This window comes from Colletotrichum navitas (assembly GCF_030913465.1).
Source record: "Colletotrichum navitas strain CBS 125086 chromosome Unknown LY79scaffold_18, whole genome shotgun sequence".
NCBI classification, from domain to species: domain Eukaryota; kingdom Fungi; phylum Ascomycota; class Sordariomycetes; order Glomerellales; family Glomerellaceae; genus Colletotrichum; species Colletotrichum navitas.
In genome coordinates this window covers 489,552-511,236 of record NW_026850564.1, presented here as the reverse complement: position 1 = coordinate 511,236, position 21,685 = coordinate 489,552, and the positions used below count along the sequence as shown (strand labels likewise).

The 21,685-nt window shown below is 56.4% G+C and overlaps 6 protein-coding genes across 6 annotated transcripts; 2 read left to right on the top strand and 4 right to left on the bottom strand.

Annotated features, from left to right (window-relative positions):
* Positions 1 to 1,733: 1,733 nt before the first annotated feature.
* On the bottom strand, positions 1,734 to 3,820 carry LY79DRAFT_589028 (uncharacterized protein; the record flags this gene model as incomplete). The annotated part of the gene is made up of 2 exons (XM_060560988.1): positions 1,734 to 2,653; positions 3,805 to 3,820. The coding sequence occupies 2 exons, from the start codon at positions 3,818 to 3,820 to the stop codon at positions 1,734 to 1,736; spliced, it is 936 nt and encodes a 311-aa protein (XP_060416005.1).
* A 646-nt stretch (positions 3,821 to 4,466) lies between these two features.
* LY79DRAFT_129048 (uncharacterized protein) lies at positions 4,467 to 5,353 on the bottom strand. The gene has a single exon (XM_060550833.1). It carries the CDS (start codon positions 5,131 to 5,133, stop codon positions 4,645 to 4,647), a length of 489 nt encoding a protein of 162 aa, XP_060416004.1. The 5' UTR covers positions 5,134 to 5,353; the 3' UTR covers positions 4,467 to 4,644.
* Positions 5,354 to 6,285: 932 nt separating this feature from the next.
* Positions 6,286 to 8,427, bottom strand: LY79DRAFT_578459 (NDT80/PhoG like DNA-binding family protein; the record flags this gene model as incomplete). The annotated part of the gene is made up of 3 exons (XM_060559955.1): positions 6,286 to 7,048; positions 7,147 to 7,518; positions 7,580 to 8,427. 3 exons carry the CDS (start codon positions 8,425 to 8,427, stop codon positions 6,286 to 6,288), a joined length of 1,983 nt encoding a protein of 660 aa, XP_060416003.1.
* A 2,194-nt stretch (positions 8,428 to 10,621) lies between these two features.
* LY79DRAFT_548739 (uncharacterized protein) lies at positions 10,622 to 11,991 on the top strand. The gene is made up of 2 exons (XM_060557421.1): positions 10,622 to 11,276; positions 11,480 to 11,991. The coding sequence occupies exons 1-2, from the start codon at positions 10,926 to 10,928 to the stop codon at positions 11,789 to 11,791; spliced, it is 663 nt and encodes a 220-aa protein (XP_060416002.1). The 5' UTR covers positions 10,622 to 10,925; the 3' UTR covers positions 11,792 to 11,991.
* Positions 11,992 to 13,291: 1,300 nt separating this feature from the next.
* Positions 13,292 to 13,987, bottom strand: LY79DRAFT_578458 (uncharacterized protein; the record flags this gene model as incomplete). Its single annotated transcript, XM_060559954.1, has 2 exons — positions 13,292 to 13,713; positions 13,954 to 13,987. The coding sequence occupies 2 exons, from the start codon at positions 13,985 to 13,987 to the stop codon at positions 13,292 to 13,294; spliced, it is 456 nt and encodes a 151-aa protein (XP_060416001.1).
* Positions 13,988 to 17,199: 3,212 nt separating this feature from the next.
* On the top strand, positions 17,200 to 17,805 carry LY79DRAFT_128972 (uncharacterized protein). Its single transcript, XM_060550831.1, has one exon. It carries the CDS (start codon positions 17,252 to 17,254, stop codon positions 17,726 to 17,728), a length of 477 nt encoding a protein of 158 aa, XP_060416000.1. The 5' UTR covers positions 17,200 to 17,251; the 3' UTR covers positions 17,729 to 17,805.
* Positions 17,806 to 21,685: the final 3,880 nt, after the last annotated feature.

The window sequence follows — 21,685 nt, the reverse complement described above, 5'->3', positions numbered from 1 at the left end:
TGCCGCATACGGGGTAAGAACCAGACGGCCATGTGTTCCAGGCCGAGGCCAATTGCAACAAGGTCGTCTAGCTTCTGATGATACCTCAGGGGAAACTTCTTGCTATCGACACTGTCTCGCAACTTTGCCAATCTGCACCAACTCACCAGGGCCTCAGTCTCAGCAAGAACGTTCTGGGTGGTGCGCTCCTTCACTATCCAAGTCTGCTGGAAGTAGGTTCTGATCGGGAGTTGTAGGGAGGAAGATAGACTGTCAGAATGTTGATGTGGGATGATGATATCTAGATTCAGTCTTGGCAGTATCGTTAGTTTTTTTTTTATGATAACCCAAATGGCACAAATTCGTATGTTGAAGTCTTTTTGCTTCTTTTATTATCTTTTATATCGCTCTCACTTCACGACTTAGGTGGCAAGGTGAATCTACCAGTTGTTCTAGAATCATGGATTCGAACAACTCAAGCCTTGCTGAAACACTCTGAAGTCGGCAGTAACCAGCTAACGGGCCAGCCAGCCAAAGTCGCATAGCGGAAGCGAAACTCGATAGCATGATATTAGGATATAGCTAGGCCTGGCTCAGGAGCAGTCGGCCTCGGCTCAACGTGGCCCCGCGTTGCTTTTGTGTCGCGATACAGGCGAGCCAGAAGTCGCTGCTTCAAGTCTGTGGCGGTGACAGCGGCCAGGCCGAGTCACCAACTCGCTGCTTCAAGTCTGAAGGGCTCCGAGAGCCTCGGACAACAAACGTCACCTACCAAAGATGATATTGATAAGTCTTATGGATCCAAGAAACCAGACGGAGAGAAGATGCGCCGCCGGAGCTTCAAGGACGGCATCTTGACCTTTCTTCGAGCGTTCATGGTAAGAAGGTTAAAAGTCCTCGATGTAATTTGACGGCCAGCTTTCTGACAGTGGGGCTGCTGTTGACAGAAGTCAAGGCTGTGAGATAATCAAGCAGTGGTTGTGGTCTGGATAGCTTCGTAGAAGTTGTGTCTGTAAGTCGTGAGGTATATAAGACTTCACTAATTAGACGCAGCCTTTTTTCAAGCGAGTTCTTGGCGACAGCAAGCTAAAAGTCATCCTTGGATCTAATACGAAGTCGATTACTGAGTCAGGCTAACAGTGTGGCGGCAACTTCGACCTCGAATACAAAAGGTCCTGCAAGGTTATTGATGTAGATGCCCCGTCGGTTATGCCGTGGCGACGCTACACGGGACGCCTCGGGTACCTCATCCTCAAGCGACTGTGCCACGCTCGTCCATTCCATCGGCCCACGTGGACTGCCCCGTGCCGGCGAGTTGAGCCGGGTTGCCACGCCCGGCTGGGTCCTTCCGACACAGCCCGACAACCAACTCATCAATGGCCTTCCGATCGCGAAGCCGCAAAGGAACCACCATGGTATGAGGCGCCCAAAAGGCAGAGACCGAGGAGACGGAGGCGAAGAGTTTGGTCGGCCGACGGACAAGGGAGCAGTGTCAAGATACTGAACAAACGACGCCTCGGTTCTCCCTTGTCGGTCCCGGGTAGAAAGGGGGGTCGAGACGTGGCGTAGGTATGGACTAGCTACCTCGTCTGTCTCAAAAGGCGCTGCCCGCTCGAACCGGTCGCGACGCTGCCCCGCGCTAGGTCCGGACTCGCGGTTGTGCAGAAGCCTCCATCTCTCCATGCTCCTCCGGGTTTCTCTCCTCGTCTTGTTGCATCGCCCACGACTTTTTCGCAACGTCCGTCCGTCGCCTCGCTTCACTCGTCGCCCCCGTCGGACCCGGACCCGGACCCGGACTCGTCGTCCCCCTTCTTCCCTTCCTTGGCCTTGGCCCGCTTCCGCAGCTTCTTCAACCGGTTGAGCCGTTTTTTCTTCTCCTTGAGCGCCTCCTCCTTGCTCATCTTGGCCCTCTCCTGCTCCTCGTCCTTCTTCTTCCTCTCGCGCTCCCGGAGCCGTAGCGCGACGCGCTTCTTCTTCCCTGGCCGCCTCCTCCGCGCCGCCGCCGTCTCCTCCTCTCCCGCCGCCGTCGCCGTCTTCGACGCCTTCCCCGCAGCGCCGGGGACCCGCGTCACCCGCCACGGCATCTCCATCCCCCACCACCGCTGCCGCGCGCGCGCGAGCACCTCGTCGCCCGACACCGCCGCGAACGCCATCTCCGCCCTGGCCTCGGGCGTCGCCTCGCCTGCGATGTAGTACGACAGGGGCCGCCCGCGCAGCATGGCGCCATCGCCCAACAGCGCGCGCTCGTCCTCGTCGACCAGCGCGATCTTGGTCGCCGGGTCCGTCGTCGTGAACAGCCGGAACTCGAACTCTTCGGGGGCGTCGTCGTGCTGGGTGTCGCGGCCCGGGCCTTCCGCCATCACCGCGTCCTCGTCCGCGGCGGTCACGGCAGGCGCCTGGTCGATGCCGCTCAGGTCAAGCATCCCCGCCATGCGGGCGTGGAGCTTGGCCAGGAGCTCCGCATCCTGCTGCTCGTCGTGGCCCGATGCCTCACCCTCGGAGGAGTCATCGAGGTCCTCTCGCCGGACTCTGTCGTGCGTAGGTATCCAGATCAGCATTTGCGGCGCATGGCGGGCCGTCGTCAGAGCGGTATGCCTCACCTCTTGGCGTCCGGGAGCTCGAACATGGCTGGTGCTGCGTGCAGGAAGTGCCCACTTCGTCGGGTTGCCGGGAGTTGCTATAGATTGTCGGTAGTAAGAGACAGAGAGAGAGAGAGAGAGCGAGAGAAACGTATCCGGGGGTTGCCGGTTGTCGTAAGGTTCGCGACGTACAAACTGCGAAATGGTATGGTTTCGATCGCCAGTCCCCGGCGCAAAGTCCCGTACTACTAGCAATTGGCGACAACAGCCGTGCACTGTGGAGTGTTTTTTTTTTTTTTTTTTTTGGTGGAGCGGGTGCGGCTAAACCGTAGTGGTGGTGGCCTTGATTGAGATTTTCCGCACGCTCAACGGGGGGACGCAAGAGCGTGAGCCTTATCTTATCGCCTTTGGGCGCAGATACATACCTGAGGCAGGCAGTTCGACACCAAAACGAAATGTCACTTCACAGCCGGTCAACACCTACCTACGTAATACGCTTCCCTACCTACCTAACTTTACAAATGACGGGCGCCTTTATGGCCGGAACGACGAGCACGCAGACGTCTGCAGACGCACTCATTACCAACAACATCTGGGGGGGGGGGGGGGGGGGGGGCCTCCCAGACGGGGGCTGTTTTCTCCCGTCTCACCCTTCCTCCACCGCCCAGCCCGTATCCGTACACAAGACATGCACTGCAACTCGAACCCATTTTCCAGCTCTCAGCTCCTTTCCAGCGGCGCCTTCCAACGCAAACGGCCCACTCCCGTCCATCGTGTTGGTAAACCAACCAACCACCCCCCCCCCCCCCCCAAAATCCGCGTGACGGGTGTCTGGGTCTCCCATTTCATCTTCCCACGCCTCACCTCAGTCACAAACATGTCACCCCGTTCCATCGGGTCCATCGGCTCCCGCCGCCTTCAGCCAATGAGGGAGGGAGGGGGGTGGGTGGACATGCCGCGACTGTGACATCGCACGAGGGAAGAGGCGTGCTGGAGTGGTGTGAAGCGGGCCGCCTGGCTTCCAAGCCGAAAAAAAGAAAAAGAAAAAAGAAAAAAAGACATGATTGCTGGGCAAACGACAAGCCCGTCTCGTTGTCTGTTGCCTAGCCATATGCCTAGGTAGTCTACCGTATCCTCTGAGCAAATTGGCCAACCGCTAATTCTCAGGCTAACGGTAAAGGGGAAAGTGGCCGCTCATAGCGCTAAACCTATCATAGAAAGCGGTCAACATACCCACCTATCCACCCACCTGCCCACTTGCCCATTATTTACTGTTCTTACGCCTTAACTTCCTGCTGACGTAAATGACTAACCCCTGCTTTTGCCTTTCTAGATCCCTGTTTCTGCCAGCACGCTAGCCCTTATCTGGTGGCCGCGATACTCTTTGCCGTTAGCCTGAGAATTAGCGGTTGGCCAATTTGCCCAGAGGATACGGTAGTCTCTCTGGGCCCCTCAAGCCTCGACTTTTTGGGGAGAGAGGCAGCAGAGAAAGGGAGTGGATCATCGTCACTCAACCCGGCCATTCGGGTCCCTCCCCTTCCTTCCTCCTCCCCTCTCTCTCAAACCTGCATTGCCTGTTGTGGTCCCTCTCCAATCGTGAGACTCCCCATCCTGCTTGTTCAACCCAGCCAGCCGGTTCAGCCATGGTGTTAGTACGTGCCGCCTCCCTACATCTTGTCGTTGCTACGCTGTCCCAACACACACACGCGCGCACCCGGTCGAATCCCACATGCCCGGCAGTAGTAGTAGTAGTAGTAGTAGCATTCCAGCCTCCACAGCCAGCTAGTGGCCCGAAACGGGCATCCTGCCCACCCTGGGCTGCGTGAATTGACTGGTGCTCCTGGTGGTGTAGCAGGCGGGCTGGCTTGCTAGTCTCCGCCCCCCACCCCCGGTTTGCCCCGGCGCGTCGAGATGCCTTCCGCCTTCCGCAGCCCAACGTTCTATCCCGTCACCCTTCCCCCCTCCTCGGCAAGCTCAAAGCGGGTAGTCTTGGTGGGTTCCCAATCCTCCCGCAACATGCAGGACGGGCACGATCTTGGCTGCCGACGCCCTGCCCGCCGGCGCCAGCGCCAACGCAGAACTAGTCCTGTCACGCTATTGGAAAAAGCGACCCAACCGGGCGGGACACACATCGAAGCGTGTAGGGTCGTTTGACTAAATGTGTGTGTGTGTGAGAGAGAGAGGGAGAGAAAGAGAGAGAGAGAGAGAAAGAGAGAGAGAGAGAGAAAGAGTCAGGATGGAGCGAGTATGTGTTTGTGTATGTGCATATCAGTGGGACATCCCACAGGCCATGGCAATCCGAGAACGCAGAGACTGTCAGACAAACCAAGCCCGTGTCGCCGCTGCGCTCATGCTGCGCGCATGTATGCGTCAACGTATCAACAAACGCGAGTGCCCATAGCCAACCCAGGCGCCCGTATTCGCGTTCGCACCTACTTACTCCGTGACACCGGAGGCTGCGCAGATACAAGATCCTGCGATCCCCCCCCCTCCCATCCGTATACAGCACATACCGGCGAAACCAAGTCGGTTGGGGCTGGAATGCTTTGTTATCTTGTCTACCTGTTCGCTTGCGCATTTCCTGGCCTATTTCTCTCTTTCTCTCTCTCTCCCTCTCTCTCTCTCTTCCCCTCTCAAATTAAACACTTAATTTCGTCCAATCTCCGGGAATCAGTGCACACACAAAAAAAGGAACGCCACAATGCCCATGTCTTGTGTGGTACGTAATGTCGACGACATTGGTACCAACGGAAAAGCACAGGCAACCAACACACCACACCACCCGTTCGTTCCTCACAGACCAACAATGGTTACCGACGGTCTGGATCCGCTCCGACCAAACCAGCTGATCCGATCCCTCTGATCCACATGGCGGGACTCAGACACTCGGGCGGGAAGAGGCTCTTTGCTGAAAACATTGCCGGCTGGAACCTCATCCCATCCCCGAGGCTGAGTCCACACGGTCCCCCCTCCATCACAATAGCCTTTCATCTTGTCATCTCTTTACCACCAACAACGCTAGCACGTCCAGTATAAATGATGCCGAGTAGGTTGCAATGCCTTTCATTGCTTTCCATGTCCGATATCCGGCGCCGAATGTATCCAAGAAATACCATACATCGTTAAAGTAACCTCCGTCCCCTCCCAATGTCGCGGCACGGCCTGGAGCTGGCGATAGAAGCATCCGGCCAGAGCATCCGACGGCAATGCTATCCTTCTCGTGGTATCGAAATGCCCAGCTACCAGACAATGCCCGTCTCTTGACGCCGATCTCGACCACTTCTTTCCTGCGCCTACCCGAATTATGCTGGGGTCCGATCCTGTCATAAAAGGTAGAAAAAAGAAATAGAAGAAGAAGAAGAAGAAAAAAAAAAAAAAAAGGAATGCCATTGTCGAGCAGGTTTGGACTTCACCGCCGATGGAGGACAAAATTTTGATCCGCAAACTGTTCCACCTGGTTGATGGCCCATACCTCAACAAGCTTCAGAATCGAATCCTCTTGCCTACTAAAAATTCAAAAAAAATCGTATCCGAACCGCAATCGCTCTCCTGGCCAAGAATCGAAGATATGGTGGTACACAGTCAGGGCTATCGTCCCAGGCAGGAAACCAACAGCTTCGGCCACAAAGCTTGCTTCTCCCGGCCCGGGTGCCGTTATGGCCCGACCTATTATCATCCCCTATAGTGGGGGATATCTGGCGTCGCCCAACATTCAAGTTTATGCGCGTAGCTAACTAGCGTTCCAGGAGTAATGGTTCATGCCATCGAAGGAGCCCCGGTGGGCGCTGCTGTACGACCCGGGGGCTGACGGAGCAGGGCCGTGCTCATGTTTCGGCGTCGGTGCAGGGCCTCCGCTCGAGTAATGGTCGGGGAAACCGTATGGCCGCCCCTCGCTGCTGCTGTACGCAACAGTCGACGCAGGCTCGCCGGCTGTTGTTGTCCACGAACTCGAAGGCGGGTAGTAGTCTCGAGCGGGGCCAGAGTGCGACGAGGGTGCCTCGGTCTTGTAGGCTGACGGCGCAATGTCGCTCGGGTTGTTTCCCACAGCGCCGTACGAGGAACCATACCGGTATTCAGGAGAGGCCTCGTGGTGTGACATGGGCCCAATCGATGGCTGGCTGGCATGCCTGGGGCTCTTGGTCGGCCGGGGGTTGTCAACGTATCTCGGCACACTGAGGGCGTTATCCGAGCTTGTTGCCATTGCGGTGGCCGACACCGACACGGGCGGCGGGCCAGTCGTGCTCTGCACGTAGGCGTACTGGGTCCTGATGGGAGGTTGTTCGTTTGCTCCCAACGACAGCTGCATCGATGGCATCGATGTTTGTAGCGGCATGTCTTGGGGCTCTGCGCTGAAGCTTGATCCGCCCGACAGCGGGAGTTTGTGGTATGGTTCGGCTCCCATTGTGGTGGCTGGGTAGCTTCCTGAGCCGGCCGGCGGTAGCTGAGATATGGAAACGGGATTCGAGGAAGACCAGTTGGGATAAGAGCTGCCGCTGCGTCAGCGTCTGTTTCCAAAAAGGCGGGGCGGAAACCCAGCCATGTCGATCGGGTGGCTGGCCTGGTTACAGAACGGGGGGAGGGGGGGGCTTACTTGGATCTCATGGCTCCCATCGGCGCACCTGGCATCTTCGGACCTCCTGCACTAAATGTGAAGGCAGAACGGGGCATCTGCATATCTAGTCCCCTTGCTTTGGCATCCTGCGGCTTGATTGCCAATGGTCCCGCCACAATGCCCAGTCCTGTCTCTACCAGCGCCTGGCCCCTTGAGCCGGCACTGGACCCCAGCAAAGGGATCTCCTTTCTGGCCTGGAAGTTGCGAGGGCTACGGCCACGCACCACGATAGGCGCAGTGGTCGCTTCGGTAAGCACGACCTTGCTACCGTTGGCCAAAGTTCCAACAACCTTGAGGTGGAGCACGAAGTGCTGCTGGAGTTCCTTCCGGCGGCCGTTGTTCGCCGTTGCGCTGTGCCAAGTCAGTCAGGGTCCGCGGACACCGAGGGCGACCGAGTAGGTCTAGTACTCACATTCTAAACTGCAACCGGCGCCAACCGATGGGGTACACGGCGTAGTCTCCCTCGGCCTCAGAGCCGTCGTCTTGGAAAGGGATTAGGGGCAGTGATGCCGGCTCCTGGTCCGGGTTCTGGGTGAGCTCCGGGGAGTTGGGTGGGGGTGTCTTCCACGGGATGACAATGAGCCGGACGGGGTGTCCGTCGACCGACTCGATGGCGGAGATGGTTACTTCGGTGTTGCTTACGGGCGCCGTCTCCCCAGTCTCGGTGATGACGGAGAGCTGACCTCGCGGGGTGATCAACGAACCGCTGATCTGGAAGAGGTTTCGTCGGTAGCACGTCAACTCGGGTTGGAGAATGGAGCCGTCGGTGGCGTTGGAAGGCATCTCAGACAGGAAGAACATGCCGTGCAGCTGCGCGGACAGCTCCAGCTGCTGCATCCGGCCATGTTGGTCGACGATGGTGTGCTTGTCTTGCACCCTCTTGAACGAGAGCAGCTTGTGGTCGTGGTTGACAGTCAGCTTGGAGCCATCGTCCCTCAGATCCTGGACAATCTCCTGGTACGGAGGCTGCTCGGTCTGCGAGTAGGGTCTCTTGAGGTTGGGGAAGCTGTGGTGAGAGGTCAAGCTGGGGTGCGAGTGTCTGTCGTAGGCGTCCGACTCGTCCTGGGGATAGCGACCATAGGGATAGGACCCGTGGTCTACGCTGGGGTGGGTGCTTCTCGGGCGTCCCGCGTGTGGTGAGCTGGACGAGTGGCCTCCGAGGCCGGAATCCAGGCTGTTGTTGAATCGAGACGACATTTGGACGGGACTCCCATAGTTGGACCAGAGGTTGGAATGCGCCGGCTCCTTCAGCTCTGCCATGACGGGGTAAGTTACCGTGGTTGACATTAGAGCATACCCTATCGGAGCGCTGCAGTCCTGTTCCAGAACCCAAGCGCGCCTCTCTTTCACACGAAAAATAAAATAAAATAAGATATGCGGTGGTTGGACCTTGCTAGGCGATCAACAAGGCGATTATATCTTGTGAGTGGTCCTGACGAGGGCAAGCAAAGCGTGAAAGGAATGTGTGAGAGCGAGTTGCTAGTGTCGGGAAGCAATGGCGAAGAGTCGAGAGATGTAGAAGAGGCAGGAGTGAAGTTGAAGTTGATCGTGTTTAAGGTTGCAGGGAAAGATGTATACTTGTATCTGATGGGGTGGGATGGAGAGCAAGAGGGACGGTAGATGTTGGAGGGGGGTGTCTGGTGAAAATCTTCGGCACTGTCCTGGGGTGGATACTCTGATGGAGCAGGGTTTAGGGGAGGCCAGCCAAGGTCAAGTCTGTGTCGAGTCGAGTCGAGTTGAGTCGAGTCGGGTCGATGTGATGTCTCGACGACGGGATATTGTTCCACTGCTGGACTGTTGACTTGGTCCTTCTTCAGCGGCAGCGGCGAGGGCAAAGTCACCGGTACAACGTAACAACGGGTTCTTCGGACAAGGACGACCAGTGCATGCAACCATACTTGGAAGGAGAAGGGGGAGAAGAAGCGGGCGATCTGGTGAGCGGAAGAACAAGGCACGTAATGGAGCTACGATGATGGAGTACCTATGGATGCGCCCTGCAGAGAGGCGACCAGGTTTAGGGAAGTACTGTTTCTTAGAAGGCGGCGCTATGGGGAGGGGGGGGGGGGGGAAGGGGAAGGGGAGGGGGAGGGGGAGACGGACTTAGGAGGTAGTCGAAGTCCAGGACGAGGGGCGGCGGCACTGAAACGGCTTGATAAGAGCAAACGAGTATAGTTGAGGATGCCAGGTTCAGGGCCTTCGAGTCCCGCAGCAGCAATAGTATTAGCAGCTCTCTGGCCTACGGGTTATGAAAAGGTATGTATGTATACATGACGGTCTAGTAATTGAAGAAAGATGAGAGAGCTCTAGCATGGAAACCGCGCATCGAGGACTCCCATTCGCCCGTTCCATACGAGAGAACCAGTCTACATGTACCTCGCGTGCGTATCCATCCATATTTGCACCCACACATAAAACTTGGGATAGGCAAGACGCATATATTTGCGTACACTAGAGGTATCATGAACGTCCGCGGGTCGAGCAGCCCCAGTTGGACACACGCATACGCATACACACACTCTCTCTGTCTGTCTGTCTGTCTCTCCCTCTTGCCCTCGTTCTCTGGTTCTCCCACTGGCGCGCGGAGACTCTTGTCCATAGTATACACCCACACGCTCGCGCGCGCCCACACGCCCACACGCCCACACGCACACAAAGCGAGAAACACCCACACGCTTCAATGCACCCCCGCTTCTGCCGGAGGCGCGAGCGACTCCCTTGCACAAACTGGCATCACTAGCAGCCAAAGGCATTGGAAGAGAGTTGACGGCAAGCCCCCAGGGTTGGCACTACTGACCCTGGCGAGCAGGGTGGCATGTGCGGTAAGTAGCCCCGTCGAGATGGAGGGACGGAGAAGAGCCTGGCATGGATCGTACGGAGGAGGCACGGGGGCAGAGGACCATCTCTCGAGGAGAAATCGCAGGCTGGGAAGGCCGCCATCACCCCTTGTCAACCAATGGAAGATCCATGGCAAAAAAACAGGTCAGGGGTCAAGGAGGTGGGGGGGGGGGGGGGGGGGGTAGCCCGAGGAGGAGAAGACTGTTAGCGTAGACAGAGAATCTTCCGACAGCTGTCCAAGGCCAGTGACCCGCTAAATCTCTACAAGACCGTTGGGCAGAGACGCCGATGAAAGGCAGGAAACGGGAAGGTGTCTGGGCTAAGAGGGGCGTGTGGGAGAGGAGGGGGAAGGAAGTCGGTTCACGAGATTGCTAGAGACCAGGGGCCGAGTAGAGCTCGCTTGGGGCACACATCCAGTCGCAGCATCCCTGTCCGGGTATGGTGGAGCCAGTAGGCAATATTAAGAGCGTGTCAATATAGCAGACACAGACGCCTGACTGAGGAGAGAGAGGAGGGTTTTGCTGGCGGGCTGGTCAGACTTAGGTGATGTTTCTGGCGGCGTTTTTTTTTTTTTTTCTTCTTCTTCGCTCTGCCCCCCCTCCTGGTGGTTCGGCAGAGGGGGGGGGGGGGGGGGGGGGTGATTTCAGAAAAGCAAGGCTGTCAACGGCGCGGTTCGTTCAAACATCCAGGCCTCGCAACTCGGTTTTTCTTCTGTTCGGGCCCGGCCGCCAACTTCCATGACTCTCTGGTTGACAAGACGATGCGCGCGCCCTGAGCAGGCACATGCCAGGGTGAATCACTCGAGAGGGGTGTGGGTTTGGGGAGGTAGACCGAGGAAGCAGAGGCCAAAGGGACCTGGGGGTCCAGCGTGAGGTGAGAGGAAGAGGAAGGTCATTGTGCGGGCCGAGCAAAAGATATGCTGGATGCCATGGTTCATCGAGTGCGCCTCACGACTCGTGATGCTGCCGCCTGTATCATCACTCAAGGCCTCATTGCGCAGGATTAGACTCATACGAAGATCCGTAATGACTTACATACGTACAAGGACGCTAGCAAACCTATCTATCTATGGAACAGGCGCAATCTCCTGGGTCCTTCTTTTCCCTCGTCGCGTCCGGTTCTTGCGCGAGCTACGGCGACAGAAACAGCGAGGGCACAAGGTTGATGGACGGAGACAGCGGTGCCAGTCAATCGGCCGAGAACTAAGCCAAGTAACGATCACGAGGAGACGCCAGGGAAGAGGGCGGCAGAGAAACATAAAACCGCACAATGCACTATGGAAAGCAATATTAATACAGAATACAGAGCGAGAGAAGTAGAAAGAGAGGCACAAATGCGGAGGCGTCCAGGCATGTTCGTAGGACGAGTTCCTGAAAGGGGAAGCTAACAGTCTGTGCCCGCACCTGGGCCAGGGTTGGTGGGTCGGTCCTCATGATGGCAGTTGATGGAACCCGGGTTGTGATGGAGGGGTACGTACTATGGCCCCGCCGTCCGCGTAGGTCGAGGTGCCGTGTCCGGAATCCCACGAACCAGTCGCATTGCATTTTTGGCATCGTGCTGCCGCATTCCTGCCAATGTACCTGGCAATTGTGCGTGGGATACCTATCCGAGACGGCAATGGTCGGGTTTTTTTCTTTTCTTTTTCCTTTCTTCCCCCTGCCCCTCGCCTCTTTCACATACCGGTATTCCTCTCTCGAGCCTCTCGGGTGTCGAGATTGGCGGTGCTCGGATACCTCGCTACCCTACTTCTAAACAAAAGAGGGAAGAAAGGGTTCCCCAGGAAACGTGAGAAACAGAGGCAACCTGTCTCATCAAACAGACAAATGGAGAGACACGCAATCCGAGCTACCGCGCCCCAGGATGCATAGTAAACAAATGTCAATATTTGACACACGGAAGGAAGCGAAGCGAGGCGAAGCGATTTGGAAAAGAAGAAAAAAAGAAGAAGAAGAAAAAGAAAAAAATGAGCCTTGAACAGAAACGACAATCATCATTTCGGTCGGTATGCTCTAAGCAGGAGGATAGCTGTCTCGAGGTACCGTAGGCAAACGCATCAGCAGTCTAAGGCAAGGTGAGGAGGTACACTGGCTTCCCATTCGTAGATGTTTAGACGGTTGTGCAAGGTACCTGAGCGGCTTCCATGTACCGACAGGACGAGGGGACCGTTGTGCGATGGAGTACAGGTTGATGGCGGCTGACCGCCTGCCTTCCTGGCCTTAAAGCCGCTTCGTCGAGAGACAAGGTACACGACTATAATGACATGATTTTAGGTACGCAGCATCTGGTGTGCCTTGGAGGTGGATCTCGACTTTGGCTTGGTGTATCCGTACTTGTGCTTCTTCTTCCTACTTGGTCGACGTCTTGGGAGGGGCGGGGGTCACGGCCGGGTGCATGCAGAGAGGTGCAGTAGTCGCAGAAGCTTCGAGCCACGGCTGCAGCAGCGACCGAATATGGCTGGCTGTCTATTGAGAGAGCGTTGATGGCCTGGGTCTGGGTCGGAGTGGCGGCCACATGGGTCAAGTCAGGCGAGACGGCGCGCGGTTCATGGTGAGGGTGCTTCTGGGGGTGGTCAGTCACCAGATGCACGCTCATGGTCACACAAATGCCGAGAGACAGATAGACAGACAGACCGATGTGATTACCTGCAGGGTGATGCGGAAATGGAAGAATGGCTCGCGCCGTTTCCCGAGTGAGATGCGATCGGAGCGTGGTCCGGCCAAGTTGGAAGGGGGGTGGAGGTTGGAGTAGCGGACGCGAGAGCGAGACGGCGTGCTTCGCGCTGACCTGATGCCTGAGGTCAGCAAAGTCAAGCTACGACGGTCCAATATACAGTACCTTAGCTTAACGTATATTAACTAAGCACCATCGGGGAAGGTGCCGGGATCGTTGATTTTCCATGTTGAACTGGTGACTGGGTCATAGGGATATTGAACCAGGATATCTAGAGCAATATCCGACGTTGATGCAATGCTTCTGCCAGACATTACTACGTACGGATATTGAGGATATTGAAGCGTGGGTTATCAATCGTTATTATCGATGTTAAGTCTCCTCTCTTCCCAAGGAAAACACTCTTCGGAGTAGGGCCTTTGCTCCAGGTAGCCCAAAACTGCCGCAGTCAACCGACAAGGAACAGACCTTGGGAGCGAGTCGGGTGGTGCAGCAGGCACTCGGAGAGGCGGGATGCAGGCCGACTCCGGCCGGCATTGTAGTGTATAGAGCATCGAGAAAAGGCGCAACTCGACAAAAGTAAGTCCGTGATGGAGGAAGGTTACGGCCATGGTCATGGTCACTGCTCAAACGTGCCTGTGCCCTGTGATGTTGCAGCGTCGAGGTTGAGAGAGCCGCGGGCGGTGCCAGAGCCGGAGCAAGCCCAGCCGGTGGGATGACGAACCAGAGTAGGCGCCGGTGCACAGGCTATCCAAAGCCTCTCAACTGCGTAGTTTGGTATAGAATGTGTCGAAGAAGAAGTAGGAGCACCTGCGAAGGAAAAGGTCTCAGGTCTCACACAAGACTGTCTTGCTGCCATGTCTCGCCCGCCTACCTTAGTGTACTTGGCTCTTGGGCGTAGAAGGTCGATAGAAGCAGGACGTTGAATGCTACCGACGAGTAACTGCACCTGCCAACTCTTCCCGGCTCCTCTTTCCTGCTCTTCTTGCCGGCGGAAGTCATCTCTGTCCTCTGTCATGTCAGGGTTCGTGCCTTGAGTCCCTAACAATGACTGCTAATGGATAATGACCTGACGTGATGTCGGGTGGTCGGGGTAAGGGACGGCGAATGCAGGAAAGCACCGCCCGACGTAAGTAGGTAGGTCGTGACGACGCTCCTAAGTTTCCCACTCTAGAGCCCTGCTGATGGCAGTTGCTCAATCGTTAATGCCTCGTACCAACCTCGTTCCCTCTCAGCCCCCCCCCCGCCACAACTCCTCGTTCTCACCGACCAACCCCTTACCCAGGTCAGGGCCACCAGGCAGCGGGTCAGGCATTTGTCAAGTTCTCAATCGTACACTATCCAGCATGACACTGACTTCGGCAGCGCTTGGTGTCCCCCCTCCCCTCCCCGTTCAGGGCCGTGTCCCCGTCATTCAGTGGGTAATTCCTAGCTCGTGCCTTCCGTCACTGGACGGGTACAGTGCCTCCTATGAGTGGGTACGATATTAACCCGCATCGAGTAGAAAACTCAAAATGGACCGGACAGGGTTCGCCAGGCTAAAAGTGCCTCGAGGCGGCCGGGGGACTGATTCAATCCCGTCATGAACCTGGCCAATTAGTATCGGGTATTCCCTCAAAGGACCGGCTCCACCTCCCAGTTCCTTCCTTCCTTCCTTCCTGAGGTGCTCTTGCAGCCCATCCAGAGTTGCGCTTGCCTCCCGCGTTCGGATGTCTACTATAGTAGTCTGTCCAGCCGGGTACGTATCTTCGTCTCTCGAGCTCGCACGGGGTCGCGACCTGCAGGTCCTCCTGCCAACCCAACCCAACCCCCACCTGTCTTTCCATTCGAGTTCTCGCCTGCCGCGTAGAGATGGTTGATGGCTCATGCTCTTGCCTGTCTCTGCTTCTCCAAGTGTCCGCCTGCAACGGACCGCGCCTTGGCATTGATTGCTCCTTCCTTCCTTCTTCGAGGCGAAGCTTTGTGTTTATTGCATGGCAATATACGCCCGACCGTTGTCCATATTCGCGTAGAGCGCGAATAGTAGCTTCGATGATTAGTGATGGAATTGTCGTTCTAGCCGTTCCCTTGCCAAGTCGAACTGCGGACTTAAAGACGTGTCCAATTCGCATTTCGTGGGTGTTATAGTGGTTCAATCCACTCAACGCCTATCCACTTCCCATGTCTTGTCCCTCTTCCTTTTTTTGTTTTTTTTCCCCCTTCCCGGCTGCCCCGACTTCTCGTCATATGTTCGGTCCCATCCATCCACTTTACCTGCAGGACATTCGGTTCCCCTCGACGCAGACCTGACCTGGGCAATCTGGCCTGCCTGCCTACCTACCTGCCTATTTGCTATAGACAAGTCGTGTTGACATCTGCGCAACTACGTACCTCCCTGCCATCGCAGCGCACTATCGACTGTCGACAGCAAGAACTGTGGATCACGGCTCCTCCTCCACCTCGCCGAGTGCACAGCAACGACTCGTCTCTTGTTCTCGATTAACCCCTGGAGCGCCGGGACCGTCAACATCATGATCAGGAAGGACCCTTGACCGAAACGGACCCAGTCCGCCGTGATCCTCGCCCACTGCCACAAGCAAGTCACCTCATCGGGGGCACATCACCGTCACCTTCTCCACGTCCCCCACAGCGGTACTAGCTCTGCTGCTACGATACCGCAACGAGGTTAGCAGAGGGTGTTCGAGGAGGAAATGAAGCCCACACCACACACCCGCCTATGTTTCCTTCTCAGGCACGTCGCAACACCTGCTGCTCTTGTCTGTTTGGCCCATCTCAAAACAAAGTTTATCGTGACTCTCGCCAGCGCCGTTGCATTCTGTCGCCTCCTTCTAGTGTAGCTGCTCCAGTCTTCCTACCCGATATGATGTACTTGCTTAAACCTTGCCCTGCTCTCTGGCTCCTTCAGGCACAATCGCCGTCTTCGTAGGAAGTCGGGAGACACTGGCCAAGCCTGTATCTCTCATCTTACACGGTGCACTTCCGGACTGCGATGCCTTGCCTCTTCTTGCATTGCCATCATCTCGTATGCCCCTTTCGTCGAGTTGCCCGGCCTTACACGAGCTCTGCTCTGCTCTGCTCTGCTCTGCTCTGCTCTGCACCCACCCCCCCGGCACCCATGTCAATGTCGTCGTCTCTTTTGCCTCAGTCTGTCTCTTAATCGCCTCCTATCCGAACTCGGTGACCCTGCGCTCGCAGACCCGGACACCCACGGAACACGAAGGAGATGGGATTGCCGCTTCTTGCTCTTGCGCGCGCACATCTTCTCAATATTGACAGTAACTACGTGACAGCAGGCGAACTACGTGACAGCAGGCGAACTACGTGACAGCAGGCGTCGGCCAGTGTGGACATAGCTAGGGGTCTGCGCTCACTGCACTGACGACAAACCAGGCCGTTAAGCTAGGGACCTAGGTATGCAAGTGACGGCGCTAAGCGTTGTGCGGTCAACTATCTACCTAGGTACGATGTCTACTAGCACGCTGCGGGGACCACGTCAACTTCAGACCGGTTCACATCGCAATTGCAGAGCGCATCTTTTACACACAACCACGGATATCTAATCCCACGCTTTCGATCCCGTACGTGGTGAAGGCGGCCAAGTCGTGCCTGTTCAGCCAAAATCCTCTGCGGTGGACCTGTGCAACCGACCCAACTAGGTAGGCACCTATCGAGAGGTGGGAGAACACGGGCAGGTCCATGCTGCCTGCCCACTGCTTCTGTTGACTACTTTTCGTACAATGTTTTGCTCTGCAACCGTCTAAGCAGATTAGCCCAACGTCGCTATTCATACATACCTACCAAGGTAATGTGCTTCTTTTATGGGTCGTTTTGGCAACTCCCATGTCCCAGATTAAAACGCCTCACAATCTCCGTTACCGAGCATGGCACCATATACCAATGACGAAGACGGCGGCGGCGGCGACGTCCTCCATCTGCCAAGTACATGTACGGATCGCTCCATCGGATGCCGCTAATTAATTGTCGTACGAGTCCCCTCTCTTGGAAACCGCCTTGACTGGCAGTCCCTGGCGACACAGCTACAAGGTCGATCACGGTTACGACTGTACCGCCACTGCGGGAGCGTCGAGAGATACACCACCGACCGACAGTTGTGCTGCGAACGCTACCCTGGTCTGGGAGACCTACAGGTACATTCCCACGGCCAACTACCCGCCCGTCCTCCACCGGACCAAGAAAAATCTGTGGCTCCAGAAATCCGAGCCTCTTGTTTCCTCGGGTCCTAATATCGCCCCCCTTCACTTTTCGAGGTTTCGCACGGCTTCGCACGGATTCGTCTTCAATTCACGACCCGCAGGCTCTGTCCACAATTGGTACAGATACATGCGATTCTTGCGCTATTCTTAACGTGCATCTTCCAGAGAGTGTCCCCCGTCCGAGTTGCAGACTCCGTCACAGACCAACGTTCGCGGCAGACGCATCCCTTGCTGGATGTAACCATCCGGGGGGGGGGGGGGAGGAGGGGCGTTCAAGGGGGTTCACGGCGAATTTCCTGTGAGATCGCGCGGGCACGGGACCCCGTCCATACCTCTCATCGAGGCGGGTTGGGTTCATTGTGCAGATGGCTTGCCGCTTGCTCGTCCGACAAGCCCTCATCCTTGCCAGTCCACCTAGTGCCCCCCCTAACGACCCTCGCGAGCCCTGTCACGCCTTGGCCTTCTTGCTGCCCGATGCACCTGTGATTGGCTGTCTCGAGGACTCGTCTACCTTCTGCCGGCCATCACCCAGAGTTCTCGTCGTCCCTCTCGCGGTGGAGAAGGCCCTTTCAATGGAGGAGCACGGCACTCGAGGCCAGGCTGTTTCGACCTTCCCGATTAATGACTGCTTTGGTGATGGTCTGTGTCTCGAGATCGAAACAGTCGACAGGGCTGGACAGGGGCCGACTGGGCTGTGTAGACATGGAAAACACAAATGCGGATACACATCAGATAAACAGCAGGGCCATCAACCACCGGCATTCACGACTCGGTCAACACCGACAACTAGCCTTTACCTTGCAGTTAAGGGGCACGCCGTTATGGTTTTCGGCAGGCCTTGATCCTCTGGCCGGTCTCTGTTATTTTTACACAAGGGTTGGTGCGGGTTCTTGGAAACGACAGCCTCGCAGTTCTTGTTTGCGGACTGCCAGACCGAGATTATCCCCTTTCGCACCCATGGCTATATCGACCTGACTAATGCCTATATCTGCCACCAGCTATATGCCTCTCCGACCAGGAACGGGCCCCCTATTCGGCCAAAGCACCTCGACACATTCATAAACCCAACGCTGTGCTGCCGGTGCATCATCTACCCATTTGGCAAATCGCCTATCCATTATTATGCTTTGGGCTTCACACCTGGCACGGCGCATAGCACAATTCGATGCGCACGTTTGACAGCATTGGGCCATGACTAGTAGTAGTTGAAAACTCGGGTGCTCAGGCCTCTGATACCGGGGGACCCAAACATTTGTGGCAGCCCCGAGGCATACGACGGTCGGCTCCAGACGGTCGGCACTCCTTCTCGAATGGCGGGTTTTGCGTTGCAACCAAACGCGTCAAGTGCTCAATGTCATCAATTCTCCGAATCGGGGTCGCTTCAACAGCATGGAGCCTGGGGCCTGGAGACAAGCTCCAACGCGACATCGGATTGCGATGGATCTACAGAGAGCAACCTGAGAGTGCCACAGGGGCGGGAACGAAATTGAGAGAGCTTCAAGGGCAAGGCTCTCACTCGCGCGGCAGTCGGCTCTTGGTGGCACCGCTAAACGACGTACACGCCATTCCCACCTGAACCCACCCAGACAAGCAAGAAACAAATCCAAGGGGGGGGGGGGGGGGGGGGGCTCAGGGGATATGGGGACGGGGAGACACAGGAATGGCGCAAGCCTCCCTGATTATACCAAGCATCCTGTCTGGACCTTGTTACAGTTGCAAACCGTCTTTACCGAAGAGGGCCGCCCCCTGCAATCTTCATCCACATCTCTCCGGTCATGAACAAATTAATCTGGCGTCAACTGGGGTCTAAGCTGCTTCGAGGCACGTTTCCGGCACAGCAGGCTCCTTTGGGACAACAATACCCGCCCTCTCGAGGAACCGGCTGCTCGATTAAGAAACGCATCCTTCGTTTTCCCATCTCCCGATTCTCACACCCTCCTTCGAGACCAGAGAAGGAGTGCCTCCCGCCGTCTCAATCTCGCTGCATTGGTCAAGGCTTTTCATTCCGAAGGGAATGTCCCTGGTGATGCCCAACCAATCCTTTGAGTGGATGGGCCGAAGACGGGCAAAAGCTGTCAGTGTTGAGTCAGCATGGCTGGACACCACAGGCACGGCGGCCCTAGCTCTGACCCCCCCCCCCGGCAAATGCCACCGGCCCCTTACGCAGTACACTAGCTCTCGGTGACAGCGCCGTTGACTCGTAGGCGCACTGACGGCCACACGGGCGGGCTTATCGGCAGAGTTTAGCTCACCGTCAATCTTCCGTTGGGTTATGCCTCTCCCAAGGAAGGGCTTGCTGATAGACCAACCAGCCGTACCCAAGCATTAACCAAACTAGCTTATGTCTGCCCACAACTATAAGACGAACGACCAACGCGGTAGGGACATCCCGAGAAGAGTGCGGCATGGCAGGCCCTGCGTTCAGTTCGCACCCAGCACAGCGTTCGCATCTCGCGCCAACAATGGAAGCAGACTTTGCCGTAACGGCGATGCAAAAGGAGCAGCGGCAGAGTCTACCTACGCTATGCCGGTCCAGCAGCCTGACTGGTGCCACGCCATCGAACCGAGGCGACAGAGGCGAGCATCTGAATCAGAAGATGGAGTCGACCTTGTGGCTCGTGAGCCGGCCACTGCCATGACGAGCCAACAGGGGGGTGGGGTCTACGCGCAGTGGCGAACTTGACCGGTTTACTGCTACGCTTTTTAGCTGTTGCCGCGTCGATTAGCCTTCCAAATCGGCCTCACGTTCCGAAAGTAGCCCGAGTTGTTGACAAGTGACACATGACGGGTGCTATCAAAAGGGCTTCCGGGCCTAGAGGAGCATCTAGCCCGGTATAACTAACCTACATAAGGCCCAAGGCTAGTGGCAGTGTATGTTGCTGCAGTTGTCAGTCGGTGGACGGCTGATGAGCACTTCCATTATGGCCAGGGGTCCTGTACTGGCGCTCTTGGTGCTTTGAGCAATGCTTTGATTTTACTCTTGCTCCCTCTCTCCGGGCCGCTCGCGCATGGCTTCCCGTGCGGACTTTAATTGAGGTCCATTTACATGTCAGGTACAGGATACCACCTGGAGGCTCATCATCACCGTGCGCCACAAGACACATGCGTGTTACCCTCACAAGGGGAAGATGGCCGGCTGCCATGTTGGCATCGGGGAATGATGTCCTTCGTTGCTGCAGTATCATCCGAGATTGTCTACATGAACACTCCAGGACGAAAGGCGCAACGAAGAAATCTCAGCCGAAGGAGGTTGCAATGCCTGCGCTTCTCGACTTAGAACATCATTGTCCATATGTGGCGGTGCGGTTCTATCATTCCTTGGAACCTCCAGTAAGAGTTTACGATTTTGTTTCGTTTCGGCTCTGCGCTTAAGAATATGTAGGCTCCCCTGGGCATCGCCAATCTCCGTCCTTTTGCAGGGGGGGGTGCGGAGGATCCGCGTCAATATTGAGGCCATGGGCCGCACCGCCACGCCATATCCAACTCGCCGGCCATGCACAAACCTTTCGATTTGGAAGGGGACGGATATTAGCCGATGGAGAATGTTGGTGTAGAACAACATGTGGACGACGGGTTGGCATCGCCGAGCGGCTGGGCAACAAACCTCGATATCCATCACCCATCAGCAACAACATCGACTAAGCCCGTGACAATGACCAGATTGAGCCAGCTCTCGGGTCCTTGTCAGGACATGGACATGTATGCACCCCGCAACGCGAACATCTTGACCCATACGATGTTTCCCCAGGGCCCTTATCCCGCCCGCATCGTCTCATTTCGCACAATCCCGAGATGAGATTGTTTTCCGCGAGAGATGGAGGGCGCTGTCGTTTCCCCGGGCCCCTGTCGCGGCTTATTTTTATTTTATTTTTGGGTGGGGGGTGCTTTGAGCTCTTGCTACACCACCCCCTGGTCAACGAATAGGCAAGGTATGTGGACATTCGACCGGCACCGTGATCCCCAGGTCCCGTTCGATGAGCTGGAACCAGACAGGAAGGGCCGAATACAGAGTCGTGTTTTGCCGCCTCATCATCCCGGCCAACTGGCTTCTTTCACTCTCCCATCACCCAGCTCGGTCCTGGGGAAGCTCTCGACAGGAGAAACAAAGTACGGCTATTGCTGATCGTGGAGTCTCTAGTGTACGCTCATCCCCACTTTACCTCGCTTTAATTACAGTGTATACAAATCTCCGTCTTGCGATCTGGGAGCCCATGGTCGATAATGAGGTCGTATCCAACAGCAGACCTGCAGTAGGGGCTTTCAACGACTATAGCAGACCATGCCTGGCCCTTCGTTCGCTCGTAGACACGTGCAGCGCCCCAGTGATCGCAAAACGGCTCTGCATAACGAATTTATGCAATATTCAGGGCCTGCTCGGCAGACACCTGTAACCCAGGAGGAAAACGGTGGGCTCCATTAGCGATGCTGCAATAACATCGCTGCTAAGCCTTCAAGGTGCTGGCCAGAGGCCCACGCAAATATCATCCGGTCAAATGATAGCCCTTCGCGTATGCGTCAGTAGTGCAGAAGCTCCTTTGCAAAAGTACAGCAACGTTCGGAGTTGCAGCCGGTCCTGGATATCCTGGCTTTTCCCTATCACGACAGCGGGCACCCGCTAAAACCTCGGCCCCGAGGTCCTAGATGCGGAAGACAAGTCACCGGCTTGGAGCTGTATCGTGCCTGATTCCCTCGAACTGCCACTTTCCCGGGGTTGTCGTGGGCCTCGTGGTCTGTTCCAGGGCTATACGAAGAGCGCTTTGGGAGCATGTGTGGCTTTTGATAGGTTCCGTAGCCAGACA